Source organism: Lutjanus erythropterus, chromosome 22 (genome assembly GCF_056507025.1).
Source record: "Lutjanus erythropterus isolate fLutEry1 chromosome 22, fLutEry1.hap2, whole genome shotgun sequence".
Classification (NCBI taxonomy): domain Eukaryota; kingdom Metazoa; phylum Chordata; class Actinopteri; order Lutjaniformes; family Lutjanidae; genus Lutjanus; species Lutjanus erythropterus.
This window is the reverse complement of record NC_139338.1, coordinates 15239149-15257938: the sequence shown is the minus strand read 5'-3', so window position 1 is coordinate 15257938 and position 18790 is coordinate 15239149. Positions and strand designations below refer to the sequence as shown.

The window sequence follows — 18790 nt, the reverse complement described above, 5'->3', positions numbered from 1 at the left end:
GTACTCATGCCTCTGTTATAATTACTGATAGAATAATGTGTTTATCACCTTAATGTTGCAGCTGGTAAAGGTGAATCTTATTATTACTTCATATACTGCTGGGTGGTGTAATCTATAATAATATATCATTAGTTGATCAATCTGAATCTGCAGTGTAACCAATAAATAATGTTAAATATACTGTGTGTAGTGAAATGTAAAAATACTAATATTTTTCTCTGACAAGTAGAAGAAAATGGAAATACTCAACTAAAGTGCAAATACCTCAATATTGTACATAAGTACAGTACTTGATTAAATGTACTTTGCTATATTTCACCACTGCTTTGTGACACTTAAGAGAATTTGAGTTTCTTAAAGTACCATGCACCATTATGATTAATAAAACTGATTATTTTAATTGATTATAATTATTGATGCATTATGTTAATACTTGAATGTTGCAGCTGGTAATGGTGGAGCTAATTTTTATTACTTTATATACTGTTACATGCCTTAATCTATAATGATATATCATTGTTGGTTTATATTTTGTATTAATAATCTAAATCTGCAAAGTAACTAGTAAGTAATGTCTAATAAATGCAGTAAAAAAGTGCCATATTTGCCACTGATAGGTCATGAAGTAGAAGTATAAAGTAACAGAAAATGGTAATACCACAAATAAAGTACGAGTAGCTAAAAAGTTGTGCTTAAGTGCAGTTTTTGAGTAAATCTACTTAGTTACATTCTACCACTGCTTTGTGGCACTGAAGAGGTTTTCAAAGTCTTCCTTTTTCTTAGCAGTAATATGGAAGCAGAGGAAAGTTTGGAGGAACTTGCATGCAATTTACTTTCATTTCACGCTACTTTATACTTCACTACATTTCAGAGGGAAATATTGTACTTTTTACTGCACAGTAGTAACAAAATTAAACTACACTATATATGAAATGCATTAAAATAAACCCCACCTTCACCAGCTACAACAGTAAGATCCAACTTACGCATGAACGCATCAGTATAAATAACCTAACAGGCCTTTTTCACAGCAGCTATAATGAAATGAAACAGCAGTGAAAACACAGATGTTACCAGTAATACTAATTAAGGTCATGTTACATTTAATGTGCCAAAGAATTTCCAGCAAGCAGCACCCTGACTCTTAACAGAATCTTAATTAGTATCATTGGTAACCTGTTGTCCTACTATTTCATGTCATAATGGCTGCTGTGAAAAAGGTCTGTCAAGATTTCACAAACATATCCATTTATTTAAAGGCATAATATGCAACATTTTCCTCAGAAACAATCCCTCCAAATCATCTCTCATGACCTGCTTTAAGTGTGTGGTGTTTGTATCTGCAGAGATCCTTCCCTCCGCCTGTATGTCTTAATTTTCTCATTATTTTTCTGTGCTCAAAATGATGAATGATGAAACTAATACCCAAAATGTTGGTATCTAACATCCTGGAAAAGAGACTCAGCAATCAACTATCTTTTTAGAGTGTTTACGAGCAACTCGGACAAACCCTTTTGATTTAATCTTTAGGGAAAAAATAAATGAATTACACGATAAATTAAGTGAATTCAAGTGAGCTCCACCTTCATCAACACTCAAATCCTACTTACACATTAAGTCATCAGTAATGATAAACCAATAATGTGATATATAATAGTATAACACTCACAGGAGACAATTTTCTGTACTGAGTATTTTCAATGAAGGACCTTTACTTCTAATGTAGTAGTTAGTTGTAGTAGTATTCAGGAATTAGTACTTCTACCACTGTAAATTGCAGCAGGAACTACAGTACTTTCAAGTAACTAAAATGTTCCTTCAACTGTATTAGTTAATTATGCTGTGTGAACAAAATGAACAAAAACAAATTGGTTTGCACCTAAAAATGGCTACCAAAATAATGTCCCTGGAACTTCATTTAGACCCTTTTCCCTGCAGTGAAAATGTTCCTCCAAAGGTTCCAAGTTCCTGGGAAAAGTTCCTTCACGTAGAAACGCTGCTTTACGATATGAGACTACACTGGACTGATGGACTACAATTGTGTTGGCTTCTGCTGAGTGGACACCAACGCTCCTGGAAGGTCTACAGAGGGACCGCAGAGGGCTCCCTGAAAAATAAAGGCTAATTTTTTTGTCTTCTTCACAAACAAAAAGATCATGACAAAAGCGCTGTGCCGATGCATACTGGTTTCAGGGTTACTCAAGTGATTTATAAAGCTGGGGAAGTTGTGGTAGACAAAATGGAAAAGAGGGGTCAAAACTGAACCAGCAAAGGACTTCTGACGTTTAATCCGGCAAATTCTTCATTCCCCATGATGCAACCATGTGAGATCCTCCGTGACAGTTGAATTCTCGTGTCTTTTAAACATCACGTTCATTTGAAAAAGGAAGTAAAAAAAGGTGGAAGTGGAAGCCAAAGCAGAAATAACCCTGATCGTTCTCCAGGCCTCAGTAGAGGCAGCCAAAATCCTTTCAAATCAGACATTTAGTTCATAGAAATGTATGGTTTTAAGCTGTTTGAGTTCACAGTGTACTCACACAACTAAAACACATCCTGCACCGATTCTTTTCACCATATGTGGCTCAATATGCACTGAAATACTGTCTCATATTGACGTCAGTAGCATAAATACTTGTATCACTCTCAGAAACGTCAGAAGAAAGGACGTATCGCAGCACGGGAAATAATGTAGGAAGGGAAAGAAGAATCTCTAACATATATGTGAAAATGCAAATGTCCAAAGAAGCAATTCCTGAGAAGGCAAATGAAATCTCTGTGCAAGTGAAGTAAACAAACATGATTGATGGAAGTATATGAATCATATCTGAGGACCAAAAGAAAAAAAACAAAACAAAAAAAAACCACAAAGCCACACAAAACTCCCCCCGGAGGTTTGAAGCAGTACATTTTTATTTATTAAGTGGTTGGTTTTAACATTCCTGTCACATCTGAAATGCTTCTCTAACTCTTCTATAGAAGGTGAGCTTAACATATTACAACTGATGATAAAGGAAATGACAAGATTTAAAATAAAAAAAAGTCCTAAAAGTCTCTTGAGGTTTCATTACTGTTCTCTTCTTGTCACAAAACCTTAAAAAAAGGAATGAGGTGCAAAAAAAAAAGACAACTAATTGTTAAGCAAACTTGCCTCAGTATTAAACAGTGACAGAGTAGTAATAACTAGTCAGACATGTTCGAAGCGTATGGTCAACCAACAGTTAAGTACAAGTCAATAACTATTGTGACTATAATAACTATTATTTATACCATCCGTGCAGGATGAATCCATATATACATGTTTTCAAGACCTTGTCGCAGTAGAGTTTTCAGTTATAAAAATAAAGTTTGGTCTTTCATTTTTTCTGGTTTTGTTCCATCTCATGGCTTTCTGTTCGAACATTAAGACATATCTACATTTGGTCTTCCTCGGTCCTTCACTCCCAACTTATGTGCCAGTGTTTCAAAGACTACCTCTGGGTAACATCGCTGCCAACGCAGCCAACTTAAGTAAGAAAGCACATTTTGAATGGAACTGAGGCAGCACTTTAACACAAAAAATAATTATTATATTAAACAGAAAAGTTGACAAAGTTGGTTTAAATGAGCCCCTGCAATTTTTTTGTTAAAGGGATAGTTTGTATTATTTAAAGTGTTGTAGGAAATGTATTTCCGCCACTTAAAAAGGTCCATCTAAAAGAAGAGGGAAAAAATCTAAAAAATCTATTTATATTTTCACTACTGTTATATAAAGTCATAATCATTTTACCTCGCAGAGCACAGGAGCTGCTTGCCTTGATCCATGAAATTTGGTTGTGTAATTGTGTTACTAGCTTTTTAAAACACGTTACAAACTACCAAAGGAGGCAGCGATAGAAAAGCAGCTCCTGTGTTCTGAGGTAAAATGACTGATTTTGCCTTTGTCTGCTGGCAGTAAAAGCTGTGGAAATATTCTAAACACAGCATACACTTTAAACAGATATAATTTTTTGTGGACATTTTAAGTGGTTAAAATACATTTTGCTGCTGACTCTGTCAGTCAGCAGTACGTCAATAAGTACCTCATACGACCGCATATCAAATAATCTTTATTATCCCTTTAATGGAACGAAATTTTAATGTAAACTCTTATACTTGGAGAATTGAACCGTTAAGTTTACCAGGGCATGTTTTCTTGTTTACAGCTCCCACATTTTGGATTGTTATAATTAGGTTTAGCACCACAAAGGTAAATTGCCAAACAGCTGGTGTCTGAGGTGCTACAGTCAACACACGTCTGCTTTGCAATAAATCACAAGCGCCAACTTTACTGGGATAAGAGGTGCAACGATTAGTCGACTAATCACTCAGGTAACAAAGAAAATTAGTTGCCAAATATTTTGATAATCAATTAAATCACTGTTCAAGTAAAAATGTCATCATTTGCTTATTCCAGCTACTTAAATAAAATGTTTTTCTCTGTCTTTTATGATAGTAAATGACGAGTCTTTTGGTTTTGGATTGTTGGTTGGACAAAAGAGGCAATCTGGAGACATCTCTTTGGGCTCTGGAAAATTGGGATAAGCATTTTTCACAATCTTTGACATTTTATTAACAAAATGGTTAATCTTGAAAATAACTGACAGGTTGATTGATAATCAGCATTAGTTGTAGCCCTTGCTGTGATGTTGCACTCTTGCCAATCTGGGTTTGAGGACTGATTTCTGAAGTGTCCAGAGGTGCGATCTACAGCACAGTAACACTGTGTGATGACTGGTTTAGATCACCTAGGCTCAGGTATTTGCAAGCAAGATGACGGCAGTCAACGACGTTTCACTGAACATAAAAAGTCTCCCAGCTAATGGTTCCTACTATCTTGAGCAATATAAGTGTTGCTGTAACACCAAAGGCAACCTGTCTGCAAACCTCTGCATTCAAACACACATTAGTTCTTAATAAAACATGCAGTCCCATCTTTCCTGCTCACTGTAAATTGGATTCTCACACATTAACACAAGTGATTTACCATGTAGGGGGGTAATGATGGTGTTAATTTGATAGTTTTGCCTGTGGTGGCACACCTTTAGAGTCAACAGTCCCAGCTGTTCGACTAAAAAAAATAATTCACTTTTGGAAGAAAAATAATGTAAAGCCAATGTGATTTAATAACTATTTAACATCTGTAAAAGCATTCTATTGTCATTGTATCACCTTGTATTGTTTCATATCATCGTAATTAGTGACGGTTGAGGGATTTTGGTTATTTTGGAAAAAAGGAGTCACTTTTTTTTTTTATCTTAACTGTTGCCTCATTTCAGAGCAAACCTCCCTCAGCTCAGAGACAGATGTCTTATTGAAGCCTTGTCTCACACAGCCTGGTTGTAAGAGAACTACTGGGAGATTTTTGGGACTAATAAAGAGGTAAAACACGGTACGATCAAAGTAGAGGAAACGCCTTTCATAAACGCTTCTCACATTCAGTCCTACAAAAAAAAAAATAAAATAACAGTGAGAAGTAAGAAAACAACTGAACACTGGAAATTGATAGAAGTTTTTAAACATAAGCAAACACACAGTTTTCAAGGAAATCTGACTGGCAAAACATATTAAAGGATTTCCCTCACTTTGACCATACCTTATAATAATCAATATTTAATCTCCCAGGCTAATACAAGACTCAGCCTGCAGACACAACAGGCTACAATATAAGACTGGGGGCTGCTTGTGTGAAGAATGCTAAAACTGAAATGTTTGCTTCTCAGTAGCAACACAAGAGAAGCAAAACATATTTTTCAGCTGTAAGGCGACCAGAAGATTTGCAGGGGAGGACAGTATGGGTACGGTCTCTCTCTGTTAGATAGTAGGACACAACAGTGCTCCAGTTGTCAGTGGGAAAATGTCAGGGAAACGAAGTGGAAGAGAAAAATGGTGAAAGTGAAAATGTGTTTTCTGTTCATCTGTTATAATGTTAAGCAAGTGGTGTTGAATAGAGGTCTTCACAAGTCCATCTGAACCCCGCGACCCGAAACCCAACCTGTGACCTGTACAAGTTCGGATCTGAGTGCCCTGCACAGGAGGTGAAGGGTCAGAGGGCAGAGGTCAGAGGTCAGACTTGTCTCGGAGAGCACAGATGATGGAACGTTAGCAATGCTAGCATTAGCATCTGTGAACAAGCAATTGTTTTTATAGTTCAATAGGGCGAACAGTCGAAGTTATCTCTATCATGCTTTATGCAACAAAACCACAGATATGGTTCTAAATGAGTTGCGTTTGTCATCTATAATCATGACAGAAAGTGGACTTAATTTATTAAACAGCGAATAATAATTTAATTAAACAGCAAGAGAAGAATAACAGAAAGCCTAGATATATTTTATAAATTTTCTTGGTGAGGGTTAGGGTTAGACGACTTATATGCATCCTGGTCAGGCACAGGGGAAACGGCTACAAATATCGCATTAGGTAACACACAAAGTTTTGATTTGCCAACTCATAAATGAATGTTGACTTGATAATAGCAATCAGCTGTGAAACCCAGGCAGACTGGGTCTCCTGGCTGGGCCTGACACTTCTGGCTTCTGCATGGGTCTGAGTCCCAACTGTCAAATAACTGATGGGTCTGGTTTGGTTCTGGGTGGTACATTTCATCTGAGTAGGGCACAAATATTATATTTGGACCTGTGAAGAACTCTAGTCTGGATGATATTAAATTGTCAACTCAATATTTAAGGTGTTAATGTACACAAAAGTTGCACATTCGCTGATTTGAAATGTTAACAGCCAAGGACCCAACAGGTTTTGTGTATCTGTGTGGGACTGCAGGGGATAAATCAAGTTCTGCTTTCTCCAGGAAAAAAAAAGAACAACAGTTTATTTCCAGTCTATTTTCAGTGGAGGCCATAATTCTGGTCTGATTCCTCCACTCTTTCACACACTCAAACACACACAGTCACACGTCCATTGTCGACCTTCATCATTTTGCTAAAGGTGGTTTATACCGAGAGCAAAGCAGTACAAATCAGCTGCATATGGATCTATATTTACATACTGTTGTAAGTAAATGCAGATATATAGAGTACTGTAGCAGTGAATCTTCTGTCCACTGTGGTCTCCTTGTCGATAGCAGCGCCACCGTCCAGCAAGCTGGCTGGCTTCATAATGAAACTATACAAAACAAAATGTCAAATTCCAACAATATATTTGGTTCCAAAGCAAAAGGTGGAAATCCTTTGTACTTCACTCCTCTATGGTGCTCCATTGTTCCTTTTGTTTGTTTCCTTCATCTCCACTCTGTGCGCCTTCCATATGTCCATTATTTTTTTCCCAACTTAAAAGTTTTGATTCCTCGTTGTTAGTGGCTTGTCTGTCCATTATCCCTGGTGGACTGTGAGCAGAGAAGAAGAGAGATGAGGAAAGAAGAGAAAAAACAGAAAAAAGGGAATACAGGGAGCAGGGGGAATAATCAAAAGGCAAGAGGGGTAAGAAATAAGCAACAGCAACAATTAGACAAAGAGGAAGATTTCTAATGAGCAGAGTGACACACAGAGAAATAAGCGAGGGGGAGAAACAGCTGGTAAACGTGTTGAGTGGTCAATTAAAGCCTGCAGAGTGATTGTGGTTTCTCATCTCTGCCTGAGGGAATGGCTTCCTACACAAACATAAACACACACCTCCCTTGCCACAAAGTAAACTTATATATATTACAAGCAAGCTCACTCACACACACACACACACACACACAGACATCCACAACATTTGCTCAAGTATACAGCACACAGCAGCGCCTATTTGTGGTTTCTGAAAACACAGCTGCTACAGAGAGAGAGGGACAAGACAAGACAGGGAAAAATGTGGAGCAACCCGGGAGAATAAAAGCAAAAATGAGAAGAGGACGAGCAGACAGCAATGAAGCAGCAGAGTCTCTGTACAGCAGGTAAACCCTCTGTGTTCTTACAGTGTGTGTGTTTCACCAGGCCAGGGATTTGGAGCGGGTGCTGACTCCTTTCCTCCTGCTGGCCGCTGCCGTTGCTGCGTTACGATGACTTCGCTTGTGAGACTCCAAGTACAACTGACAAAACAACAAAAAGAGCAGAATTTTGTACGGGAATAAATCCAGTTACATGCTATAGACCTTTTTTCACAGCAGCCATACATGGTAGTATCATTGGTAACACCTATGTGTACCTATGAAGGTCCCATTCCATTTAGTGCAGCAGAGCCTCTCCAGTAAGTCATCTATAGTGACTTTAGTTACTGAATGATCTGTGTGAATATACACGGCTTACACAGATCAACTATATGATCACTTCCTTAACAGATTTCATGATCAGCAGATGTAACCCAATTTTTAAAACGTAAACATAAATAAAACCATAATGTAATGATCTGCAAAACCTTTTGGACCTGTATTCAGTTGAATACAGTACAGAGCGTATTTACCACTATGATGCATCACCTTTTCTCTTAACAACACTCAGTAATCATTTGGGAACTGAGGACACTAATTGTTGATGTCTTGAAAGCAAATAATGCACCGCACGTTTACAATGGGAGACAAATGAAGTTTTGTAGCTGCACTCTTTTACAATAAAGCCACACTGTTGTAACACATGCAGAATGCGTCTTGGCACCATCTTGCCGAAATAAGCATGGACCTCTCTGAAAAAGATTATCTGAATGACAGCACATGTTGCTCCAAAACTTTTATGTACCTTTCAGCATTAATGATGCCTTTACAGACGTGGCAGCTAGCCACGATGTAATGGGCACTATCACAACCTCATACCATCACAGATGCTGGCTTTTGAAGTTAGCACCGGTAACAATTTGGATGAAATATGTTGTAACAGTACACTGAAGACACTGAAATAATGGAACAACATCTATAATACTGAATTTATATAATGATGGAATTTCTTAAGAATTAGGGAATGACCGATCAGCTTAATCAGTATCAGTTCACAAACATTAAACACACTCTAATCTGCATTAAAGGCAAGATACCAATGTTCTTCATCAAGAGTCTTATGAAGGTACATTGTGTGATGATAGTTATCTAATCTACCACACTATATGTCCTGACAAGGACTGACTTTGTTCTTTTTAACTTTAGTGATGAGTATTATTCCTCACAGAGAGTCTACAAAGTGTTTCTTTTAAAAGACTAATTTAAAATCAATTACCTTCTTGGCAAAGGCTCGTCCACATTGGTCGCAGGCGTGAAGGGAGAAATTCTTGGTCACTCTGACTTCAGTGGAGGACGAGCCTGTCCCGCTGCTCTCTGACTGGGCGTCGTGCCGTCGGGTGTGTGGTGTTTGATTGCTGGAGGAGGTGTTGGAGGAGGAGTTGCGTTGGTGGGTGTATTTTTCACTGCGGCGGGTCAGTGGGGGGCTGATGGGCCGATGCTGGTGGGTCTGCTGTCTCTCTTGCTTACGAGTTACAGGAGGGGAAGGTGTGAACGCTGGAGACGAGGGGTCCTGCTGCTTCCGAGTTATGGCGGCAGGAGGTGGGGCAGAGGAGGAGGAGGAAGAGGAGGAGGAGGAGGCGGCTGATGTGGCTGGGGGGGCTGTGGCGCACTCTTGCTTGCGAGTGACGGGAGGTGAAGGGGAGGAGGAGGAAGATGATGATGAAGACGAAGCGTGGCGTCCATTTAATTCCTCTTTGACACTGCTACTTGTCCTCTTGTTGGTGGTGGTGCTGTTGAGGACGACCTCGGCGAGCCTCTTCACTGCCCTGCTCTCCAGTTTGGGCATGATCTTGGCGAGGTATGCAGACGACTTCTTGTGGACTACAGTCACGTGACGCAGGACGTCACGTTTGCGGCGTGACTCGTAACGACAAAGAGGGCAGCGATAGAATTTGATGAAGATATCATTGCCGTCTGTGTGCAGCTCAATGTGCTTTGTTAAGTTCTGACGTGAGCTGAACTGGCGCTTGCACAATTTGCAGAAGAGCTGCTTGAAGTCAAAACCCACCGACAGTTTGGCCATTTTGGCAGGTACGCCTCCGCTGCACATGTTGCCCCCACGTGAGGACGATGAAGATAAAGACGACGCCATCTTTGGACTTGATGGGGCCTCCTCCTCCTTCACCTTCATGGCATTGGATGCCACAGAAACACCTTTAGTGGTTCCAGTGCTGTCACTTAGAGACGGGGCTGGACTAGAGTCGATGTCCTCATCATCATCATCATCTTCATCTGAGGGTTCAACAGCTTCCTCTTTCACTCTGATATTATTACTTGAGCCTAAGCTGGTGGTGCTGCTGCTGTTGGGAGTGGCTGCTGTAGTGGAGGTGGTGGGCGTGGGAGCAGGCCGATTACTTTTGATGCTGTAGATTTTGTGAACGATACGCATGTGTCTCTTCAACATGAGCTAAAATATACAAAAAAAGACAGATCAACAACATGTTTATAACACAATTTGGATATTAAATCAGATGTTATTGTTCTATTAACAGTCAAAATTATGTTTCATCATAGAATTCTACAGAAGGGAGACAAATTAAAGGAAAGCAAAACAATGTTTCATGTTTCAAAATGTCTCACACGGCTGAGCCGATATAAAACTATCATTCAAACAATTATGACACAAATAACTTCAATTTCAATAAAATCCTTTAAAAATGGTTTCTAGCCAACACTCAGTGAAACCCAGCATGATGGTTTCTGTTAGCCTCCCACTCACTCTTCCATCAGAGGGCGTGCATCAATACTCATCGCAAACTAAGCATAGTACATAATAGCACAGTAGTGGAAAGCAAGGCTTGAGTGGAGTCATCTTCAATTTGTGCAAAACGCAAAAGCAATTAGGCTCTCGCTGACTTATTTTATTTCTTTATCTAAAAAACAAACTATTCAGTCAGACAACGATTTGTTATACAAGTAATGCAATTACAATGTCAGGCAGTTTCAAGCACTTTCTCCAAAACCCAAGCACTTTTCAAACCTTGAAAACATTACATTAAAATTCAAGTGTTTTCAAGGATTTCTAACACCCTTAAGAACTCTGTATAAAATATTATTCAGTGAATGTGTACATTTTGAAAATCATTGTATTTTATGTCTGCATCTGTCTGTCAGTGGGCCATCATGGTAAGAGTCAGCAGTAATATGTTAATTCGACTATGGAGGAGACCTGATGTTCTCTGCAGAAAATGTGTACATATATGAGTATCTGCATCAACAATTAGCCAAAATGAGCTGGAAATTATCAGCATATGGGATATTGGCAAAAATCCAATATTGTGCATCCCTATTTAGCACCACAACCTCTTCAACAGTTTTTAACATGATGTAGAGCTGGCTCGAGGTTAACAAGAGTTTGCTCTAGAGCAGTGGTTTTCAAAAGGGGAGGATGGCTTCCTCAGGGGGCTTCAAACACTTTCAGGTGAGGCTATTACATAAGCTATCAAACTGAGATCAAAATTTGTGTGATTTGGTTAAAGAGATAGTTCAGAGGTAGAGTAGCTTTGTGGGCATTTTTTGTTATTCTCAATTTCAGTTAGAAACATAAATGCCTGAACAGACTTTTTTTTATGTACTTGTTGTAGTCTGAAGTTACCGCTAACAGTGATAAAAGGCAGTCTTGGCTCAACTGTCAAGTGTCTATGGGATCAAAAAAAATCCAATCATGATCCCATAGGCATCTTTAAAACTTTAAAACTGCTCTAGAGGGGGCCGCTGCATTTAATTTTGGTCCACAATATTTGGGAAAACTGCTTCTCAGTTAAGGCAGCCAGGATTAGGAACTTTTTACCACTGAGTATTATAAAGTACAATACATTTTAAAGTCAGTCTGAAAACATGGTCGAGGAATAATCAGGCCTGTAGGCACTGAGATAAAAGCCACTGAATATAACCAGTACTGGTACTGACTCTGAGTGTTTGGCTGGTAATTTCTTGTACTGATGAACTGTCTTTTTCAATGTTGTTTGGATTGCTGATTGTGTGTGCCCTAGCAGAAATTCAGCATTGTTCTTCAGTTGTTTGTGTCTCTGTGGTTGTTTGGTTCCTTAGTTTTTCATATGGTGTTTTTAGTCTGTGTAAGGTTTTGTTTTACTATAAGCTTCCGCATTCTTTTATCTCTGTAACCTGCAAATCAGCGGTGGCCTCCTCCGGGACTACAGATGAAAATGAGCTTTTAGCTACTTCTAGTACAATACAAATAAATAAATGAAATACCACCCACAAGAACAACTTGAGAATGCCTCGAGAGTGCCTCGCTGCAAGAATCTGAGACTCTGAAGACACCAAAAGCTAGAAAAGCTTGAAGCTGCCAGTGGGGCATCAAACTGACCTGAGAGCTGTAGTTCCTCTTGCAGAGTGTGCAGCGAGCTGGACATGAGGCTGGGTTTGCCTGTGGAGAGGCTGGGAGCTGATTCTGAGGTTTGGGCTGGTTTTGGTTTGAAGGCGTGGTTTTAGAGTTCACAGGGGTGGTCTTGGAATTGGGGCCTCGAGTTGGAGAGGCATTGTTGCTCTTCCGGGGGGGTGTGACCTCCAGAGAGAAGGGCTGGCCGGGCCGCGAGGCGATGCTGGGAGTGATGGTGTCCCGCCGTAGACCGCGATGCACCTCATCAAAGTGACGCCGCACGTTGGCTTTAGTGGCAAAGGTTTTGAGGCACACAGGGCAAGACTTTCCAGTAGGTGTGCTGAGAGTCCTTGGCCGACCTCCACCAACAGAAAAAAAAAACAATTATTTATTTCACATGTGTCCTTAGCAAAAAAGCAAAAATTAAAACAATTTCTATAACAAACAAACCTAAATACAACACAAAACTTTTTAACAGGACAACGTTTCAACTGACAGAAACACATAAGAGCTGACCCCGAGTGTTACTAAACCTCAGCCCAATATTTTTCCCCCCAAATTGAATAATGAGCATCTTTATTTATATGGTAAATAAGGAATAATGTACAGTGAGTGGGTATAATAATGGCAAAATAAACTCTGACAGGGTGATGTAGGACTTAAATTAGCCATGATGACCCACTCACAGAACATTATCCCTCATTACATGGCAACCTACAGAAAAATCATTCATCTAAAATGTTATTTTATTAAAAATTATTTTTATTTAAAAATGATTTTATTGGTTCCACTAAGTCCTCTAGAGTCTATGATAAGAAATGCATCCATAGCAGTGCTCTGCTATCCACAAATAACAAACTGTAGAATGTCATTATTGACCAATCAGAATATAGTATTCAGCAAAGCAAAAATAAGTGTTGTCATCTATTTTTCTACAATTATTTGTATCAATATTTTAGAACACTAAATGACCATATTCAATCTCTTTCATTGTAATGTGATTAACCCTTACCTTTCACCATAGAAAGCAGGCTTGTGGGGACTGTACGTGTCTCTGTGAACTTTCGGAGCTCTTCCAGTTTGGTCTGGTGCATTTTGCGGCAGTGACGCCTGATGCTGCGGCGTGAGTTAAAGTCCTGACCGCACAGACAACAGGAGATTGTCACATCCTCAACCTGGAAGTGAACAAAGAGGAAAAAAAACCCAGATTGACTAATTATATCATTTAGCATATGAAAATGCACCTCCTCTGAGAAATGACAGATATACATGCTCTGATTTCCGTTGGATACTAACTTTGTGCATCCCCAGTCTACTGTCACTTGAGCCTCCTGACGTGTCCAGTCACCTACCCCACTTGTGGACTCCTCATCTTCATTCTGTGGCTGCTCCTCTTTAGCCTCCTCCTCAGTGTCCCATCTCCTCTGTCCTTGATTGTGTCCTGGGCTGCCGTGGCTTTCTGTTCCTCCTGGCTGACTCGCCTGGTTGTTGTCCACACCCTCCACTGGTTCTCCTTCCCATGCTACCGGACTCTCTCTGGCACTGTGAAGTACATGGAGGCAAACAGTCAGAGACAAGGGAAAGCTGGGAGTAGCCTCAGGGATGTAGGGTCTGAGTGGAAAAGAAATTGAATCAATAGAAATCACTCTGCACAAACTATGGTCCTCTGTGAACAACTAACCAAGTAAAATTCATTTGAAAAGTGCAGCACATTTTAATCCATCAGCATACCACCTACCTGGGAGTCTGTGATGGATATCTAGCTAGCTCCTCCTCGGTGGTGAGGTACTGAAACACGGCCTTGGTAGTGGTCTGAATGGGCTCCAGTCGGACAACGTAGTCTGGGCGGTCAGCTCTGGGATAAATGGCATCCAGTAAATCCTTCATGGCTACACTCTGTCTGTCATCACCTAAAAAATAAACAACAACAATAAAATGAACAAAATCATTCAAAATAAACAACATAATAATTCATAAAATTCAGATATGACCAGGCCAATTTGGGGGTTGGTTACAAGTCCTTAAAGCATCAATTCAACTATCTCTACCTCCTGTCTGTCTCTGGGCCATAGGAGGATATGTTTGTGCTTTGCCTTAGACCAAACAGACTGACACAGAATTGGAGTAAAAGGCACTGGATATGACATGCAAATGTGACTTAGGAAAAGCAAGTTTTCAAAATCACAACTGGGTTGCAGTTACACAGTAATTCACTTTGTGTTTCTCATCTATTTTCCTCAGTTGAGCTCCAATAAATACTTCTGCATAATCCATCAAGGTTTCCTGAAACTTCTTCAAATCACCGGTTAACCAGCTCAAGAGATTTCTTCTGTGGGTCCAATATTATATTTAGTATCATGCTTTCTGACAAATGTCAATCACTATTGTTATTTTTGTGCCTGCTGAGAATTTCAGTATTTATAAACAGACAGACTCAGCAGAGCTCAGTTTTCATGGGGATGCTTGTATTTCCCAGGGCCTCTGAAGTACCTACAGTGTGCTTAGCCCTTGGTGTAAATTTTCACAACCCTTGTGAACAATGGTGCAGTGTTTCAGAGCTGTTGGAGCTTCAGCACTGTTCTGGAGCTAACAGTATATTAGGGAGCATATGATGTAACTAATGTTAGCAACATAAACAGTTTTGTTTTTGCTGATGCAACGCGGATGGTGTGAGGCTGACACAGCATTGTGGTTAGTTAGTATTTTACACATTTAACATCCCATAAATTGTATCATAACTTACTAGTTTGACAGTTTAACTGATCAATTTAGCTAAAGCACGATGAAACCACCTCACTTGAGTCAGTTTGTGCTCAGTGGATGTTCCAGTGTAACATTTAGAAATGTAGTGAAGGGATGAGTCAGTGCATCATTGTCTCTATCAGTTCAACCAATTAAATGACTGTGTCTGTGCTTTGAATGAGCAGGGCTTAAACCAAATGTGGGTGTTGCTTAAACTGAACACCGAAGCTGTTTCTTTCAGTCTGAAATTGATATGGATTGACCAAAAGGTGCTCTGATGGTAGTCATACTCTTTGAGGACATTATGTGCACCGGACACTCTTTTCAGCTAAATACTTGCTCAATCCTGCAGACACACTAACTCAGGTCTTATATCTGCACTGGTCAGCCGTCTGACAATGGCTGTTTGGCCTGATGGTTAGCAAAATGCAAAAACAAAAAACGTTTGCATCAGCAGCCTGTGTGTCCTCACAAAATGTGTTTGAGGAAGAAACTGAACCCCAGGCTGTCAATTTCTTGTGGTATCAAATAAAAGCACAAACATCTTAAAAAGACAACATCTTCTCACAGAGGCTGTCACCCCGTCTCTTCAATTTTCTTTTGTGTTAGTGAACAAATTTAAAATGGCCACAAAAAAAAGTCACAATGGAAAAACACTTAATACACGGACCATAGATGGGTTTGTGTAACTCCCATTTATGTACTGAAAAGATGAGGGTCTAGGGCTACAAAACATTTTTATGTTTGCACACTTTTGGCTTGGAACATATTTTTATCTACCCAGAGCTTTCTTTCACAATGAATAAAATTATTTTGCTTCTCTAAAGCTGAAAACGATGTGGATATCCCTCTTTTAGCAAACAAGCACAACATTTTTCTAAAATCCTTTACAACAGAAGATAAAAAGAAGATAGAAAGAGAGGAACTGAGTTTTAGACGCTTTAAAAATGGACCTCAAATCATGAATGGAGACTGTAAAGGTTCACTGTCTGGGCTGGATGGTGAAAAATGGAGTGTTTCAAAGAAAATCATTTTGTTTATCCAGTAACCACACATTAATGCCCGGTGTCTTGATGGTGAAAAACAGACACCAATTAAGTCATTTATCAAAATAACACTACAATACACCCTCAGCCACTCGTAATGGCATCTTGATTAAGAAAAATAAGTCACTGGTGCAGGGAGCAACTTTATTAAAGCCACAAACAGATGAAAAGAAGAGTGTGATGAAACAAAGTTCTTTTTCACAACGGCAATCGTTACAGTGGATAAAACTGAGAAAAATATAATTGACCGTTTGTGTTGAGATTGATTTCTCTTTTAGGAGGAGATGAGAGGAGAGTTGGGTAACAGAGAAATTACTTGAGGAGTCTCCTAGGCTTCATTCTCTCCTTGAGTCTCCTACCACTTCTAAGCAACAAAGAATAGAGACATGGATACATACTGTGACTAATGAGAAGTAGATAAAACACGAATGCTGCGAGATCAAAGCCAATTTCCTTAGTGATATGAGAGGAGAGCAGAGGAGAGAGTGCACTTTGAGTAAAACAAGTGATTGATGGGTTGAACATGTTACAATGTGCACGTGAGTGTGTGTAAATGTGTGCGTAAGGGAATGAAAGAGCGCCGCATGCAGACAGAGGAGATAAGAACAGAATAATGAGTAGGAGACAGATGGTGTAAAGGCGAGAGGAGAAACCTTGGAGAGTCAGAATGTGAAAGTAAAGTGCAGAGAAGCGCTAGGAGGTGCTGAAATAATCAATGATTCTGTGCACAGGTCTGTCTGTTAACTATGCTAGTTGTTTATGGGTTACTCACTCAAGTCAGTTTGATCACTGTTCATCTGTGTGATCTGTACAAGTTTGTGTTTGCGTGTTCTCAGCATGCCCAAAAGCTCTGGCTCACCTGGATTTGTGGTTCACCTGTTCTGCCTATTGATTTTATGGTAATTTTTTCATCTTTTATGCTCTTTTGCTTTGATTTTAGGACTTTGAGAGTGTAACAGAGTTTACAAATGTAGTATTCCATAGGTGTTTGTATATGTGTGTGTGTGTGTGTGTGTGTGTGTGTGTCTGCATACTAATCTGTTGTGTTGCTAACCATCATGCTCAGGCAGCCGTGACAGGCAGTAGTACTCTTTATGCGTGATGAGATTGGGCAGGCCTCTGAACAGACTGCGACACAGTTTACACTCGAAGATGGTGTCCACCTCCCTCAACAGCATGTGCTTCAGCTGGCTGGTGCCTGCAAGCCAAAGAAAAGCAGCGAGGATTACTGGGAGAGCTATAAAGACATAGGACATGCACATAATGCATGCTGTAAAATATATAATCAAGAATGAATAGGGTAAGAGAAAAGGATCCATCCATCCATCCATCCATCCATCCATCCATCCATCCATCCATCCATCCATCCATCCATCCATCCATCCATCCATCCATCCATCCATCCATCCATCCATCCATCCATCCATCCATCCATCCATCCATCCATCCATCCATCCATCCATCCATCCATCCATCACATGGTCTGACCAATACCTTAGCCATTAAAGACATGCTCCTCCAAGGAGTATGTACAATTCATTGCAAAAAAATGTAAACTTATTTATATTTATAGTCTTGTGGTAGTTTGTAGAAACAAGACCCCTTTCAATACACAGAAGTGTATGAAAAAACTAAACTATAGAAATTTATATGATTGTATATCACCAATATTGCTCAGAAAACAGGGGAAACAAGAGTTAAACATGGAACAAAGCAGATCATTTCCAGTCTATATAAAAGGCTTGTGCCTCATCCCATTAAAGAGATCTCATTGACCTTTTAAAGACTCAGATGATGATAGTCTTTGTATTGAGTGCCTCTTCCGCTTTACTGCTGTCATCACCTTTACTTTTGCCGTCATTCTCGTCAGCATGCTGACTCATACGTTCAATTTAGATGTAATTTGTCCTCATGGAAGTATTCAGTGCTTTGTTGGATGTCTGACTCATGTTTGCGCACAAAAAGACAAACTCCTCTGCCTCTGTGTGAGTAGCAGCATGTATTGTTCACTCTGGTGGACATTTTACTCATACGTGTGGGCATACACATGTGCACTCACAGATGTAATTACCTGCACAACTGGCTGTCACAAACACACATTTGTGTCCTCTCACGTGTCACTTAATCTCTTTCAGAGTTGTGTATTATTGCCCTCTATTGGTCTTTTACCAGATGCAATCATGGTGTGTTGTGTCATGAGCATATACCACAAGCAGCAGGGAACAACCTTGCTGACCCACAACATTATAGCCCTGCCTAAGAGCAGTGCCGTCCAGCAGCAATCTCAACTTAACCCTTGAATGAACTTTGGTTGTTGTGTTTAACTCAGAACATGTGGTCATGCAGGCATCAAGGGAAAAAGCTGCACCAGTCTGCTTTGCATACTTAGATAGCTCCCATTTAAGGAAACTGAAGAGAATAAGGGTTGCTGTCATGTTAATGCAAAGCGGGTATTTCCAGCTACTGTTTTACATTAAATGCTTCCCTACCAATCAGCCACTGGAAAGCTATCACTGTGAATCCAGCGGAGGAAGTGCTAAAGTGATGAACTGCTGACGACAGGCTGCTAGCATTATTTTCTACTAGAAATTGGGCTACTCCAAATGCATTTGCTTCTTTTTCTTGGTGGTTAAGTCTTAAATGCGAGGATACACAGACACAAGTGAGCTGTGGAAAAACATTTCTATCATCAATAATAATACATTAGAAATAAATCAG

At 39.7% G+C, this 18790-nt stretch overlaps 1 protein-coding gene across 4 annotated transcripts in view; it reads right to left on the bottom strand.

The window, feature by feature from the left end:
* Positions 1–6887: 6887 nt before the first annotated feature.
* Positions 6888–18790, bottom strand: part of znf800b (zinc finger protein 800b) — a 35817-nt gene continuing 23914 nt past the window's right edge. For all 4 annotated transcript variants that reach the window (XM_084710946.1, XM_084710948.1, XM_084710947.1 and 1 more), the window contains 8 exons: positions 17127–17270; positions 14023–14194; positions 13637–13826; positions 13297–13459; positions 12273–12643; positions 9159–10349; positions 7931–8044; positions 6888–7360 (listed from right to left, as the gene is read on the bottom strand). In XM_084710946.1, coding sequence (XP_084567072.1) covers positions 7943–8044; positions 9159–10349; positions 12273–12643; positions 13297–13459; positions 13637–13826; positions 14023–14194; positions 17127–17270 — 2333 coding nt within the window. In that variant the 3' untranslated portion in view covers positions 6888–7360; positions 7931–7942. The remainder of the gene's footprint in view (positions 7361–7930; positions 8045–9158; positions 10350–12272; positions 12644–13296; positions 13460–13636; positions 13827–14022; positions 14195–17126; positions 17271–18790) is intronic.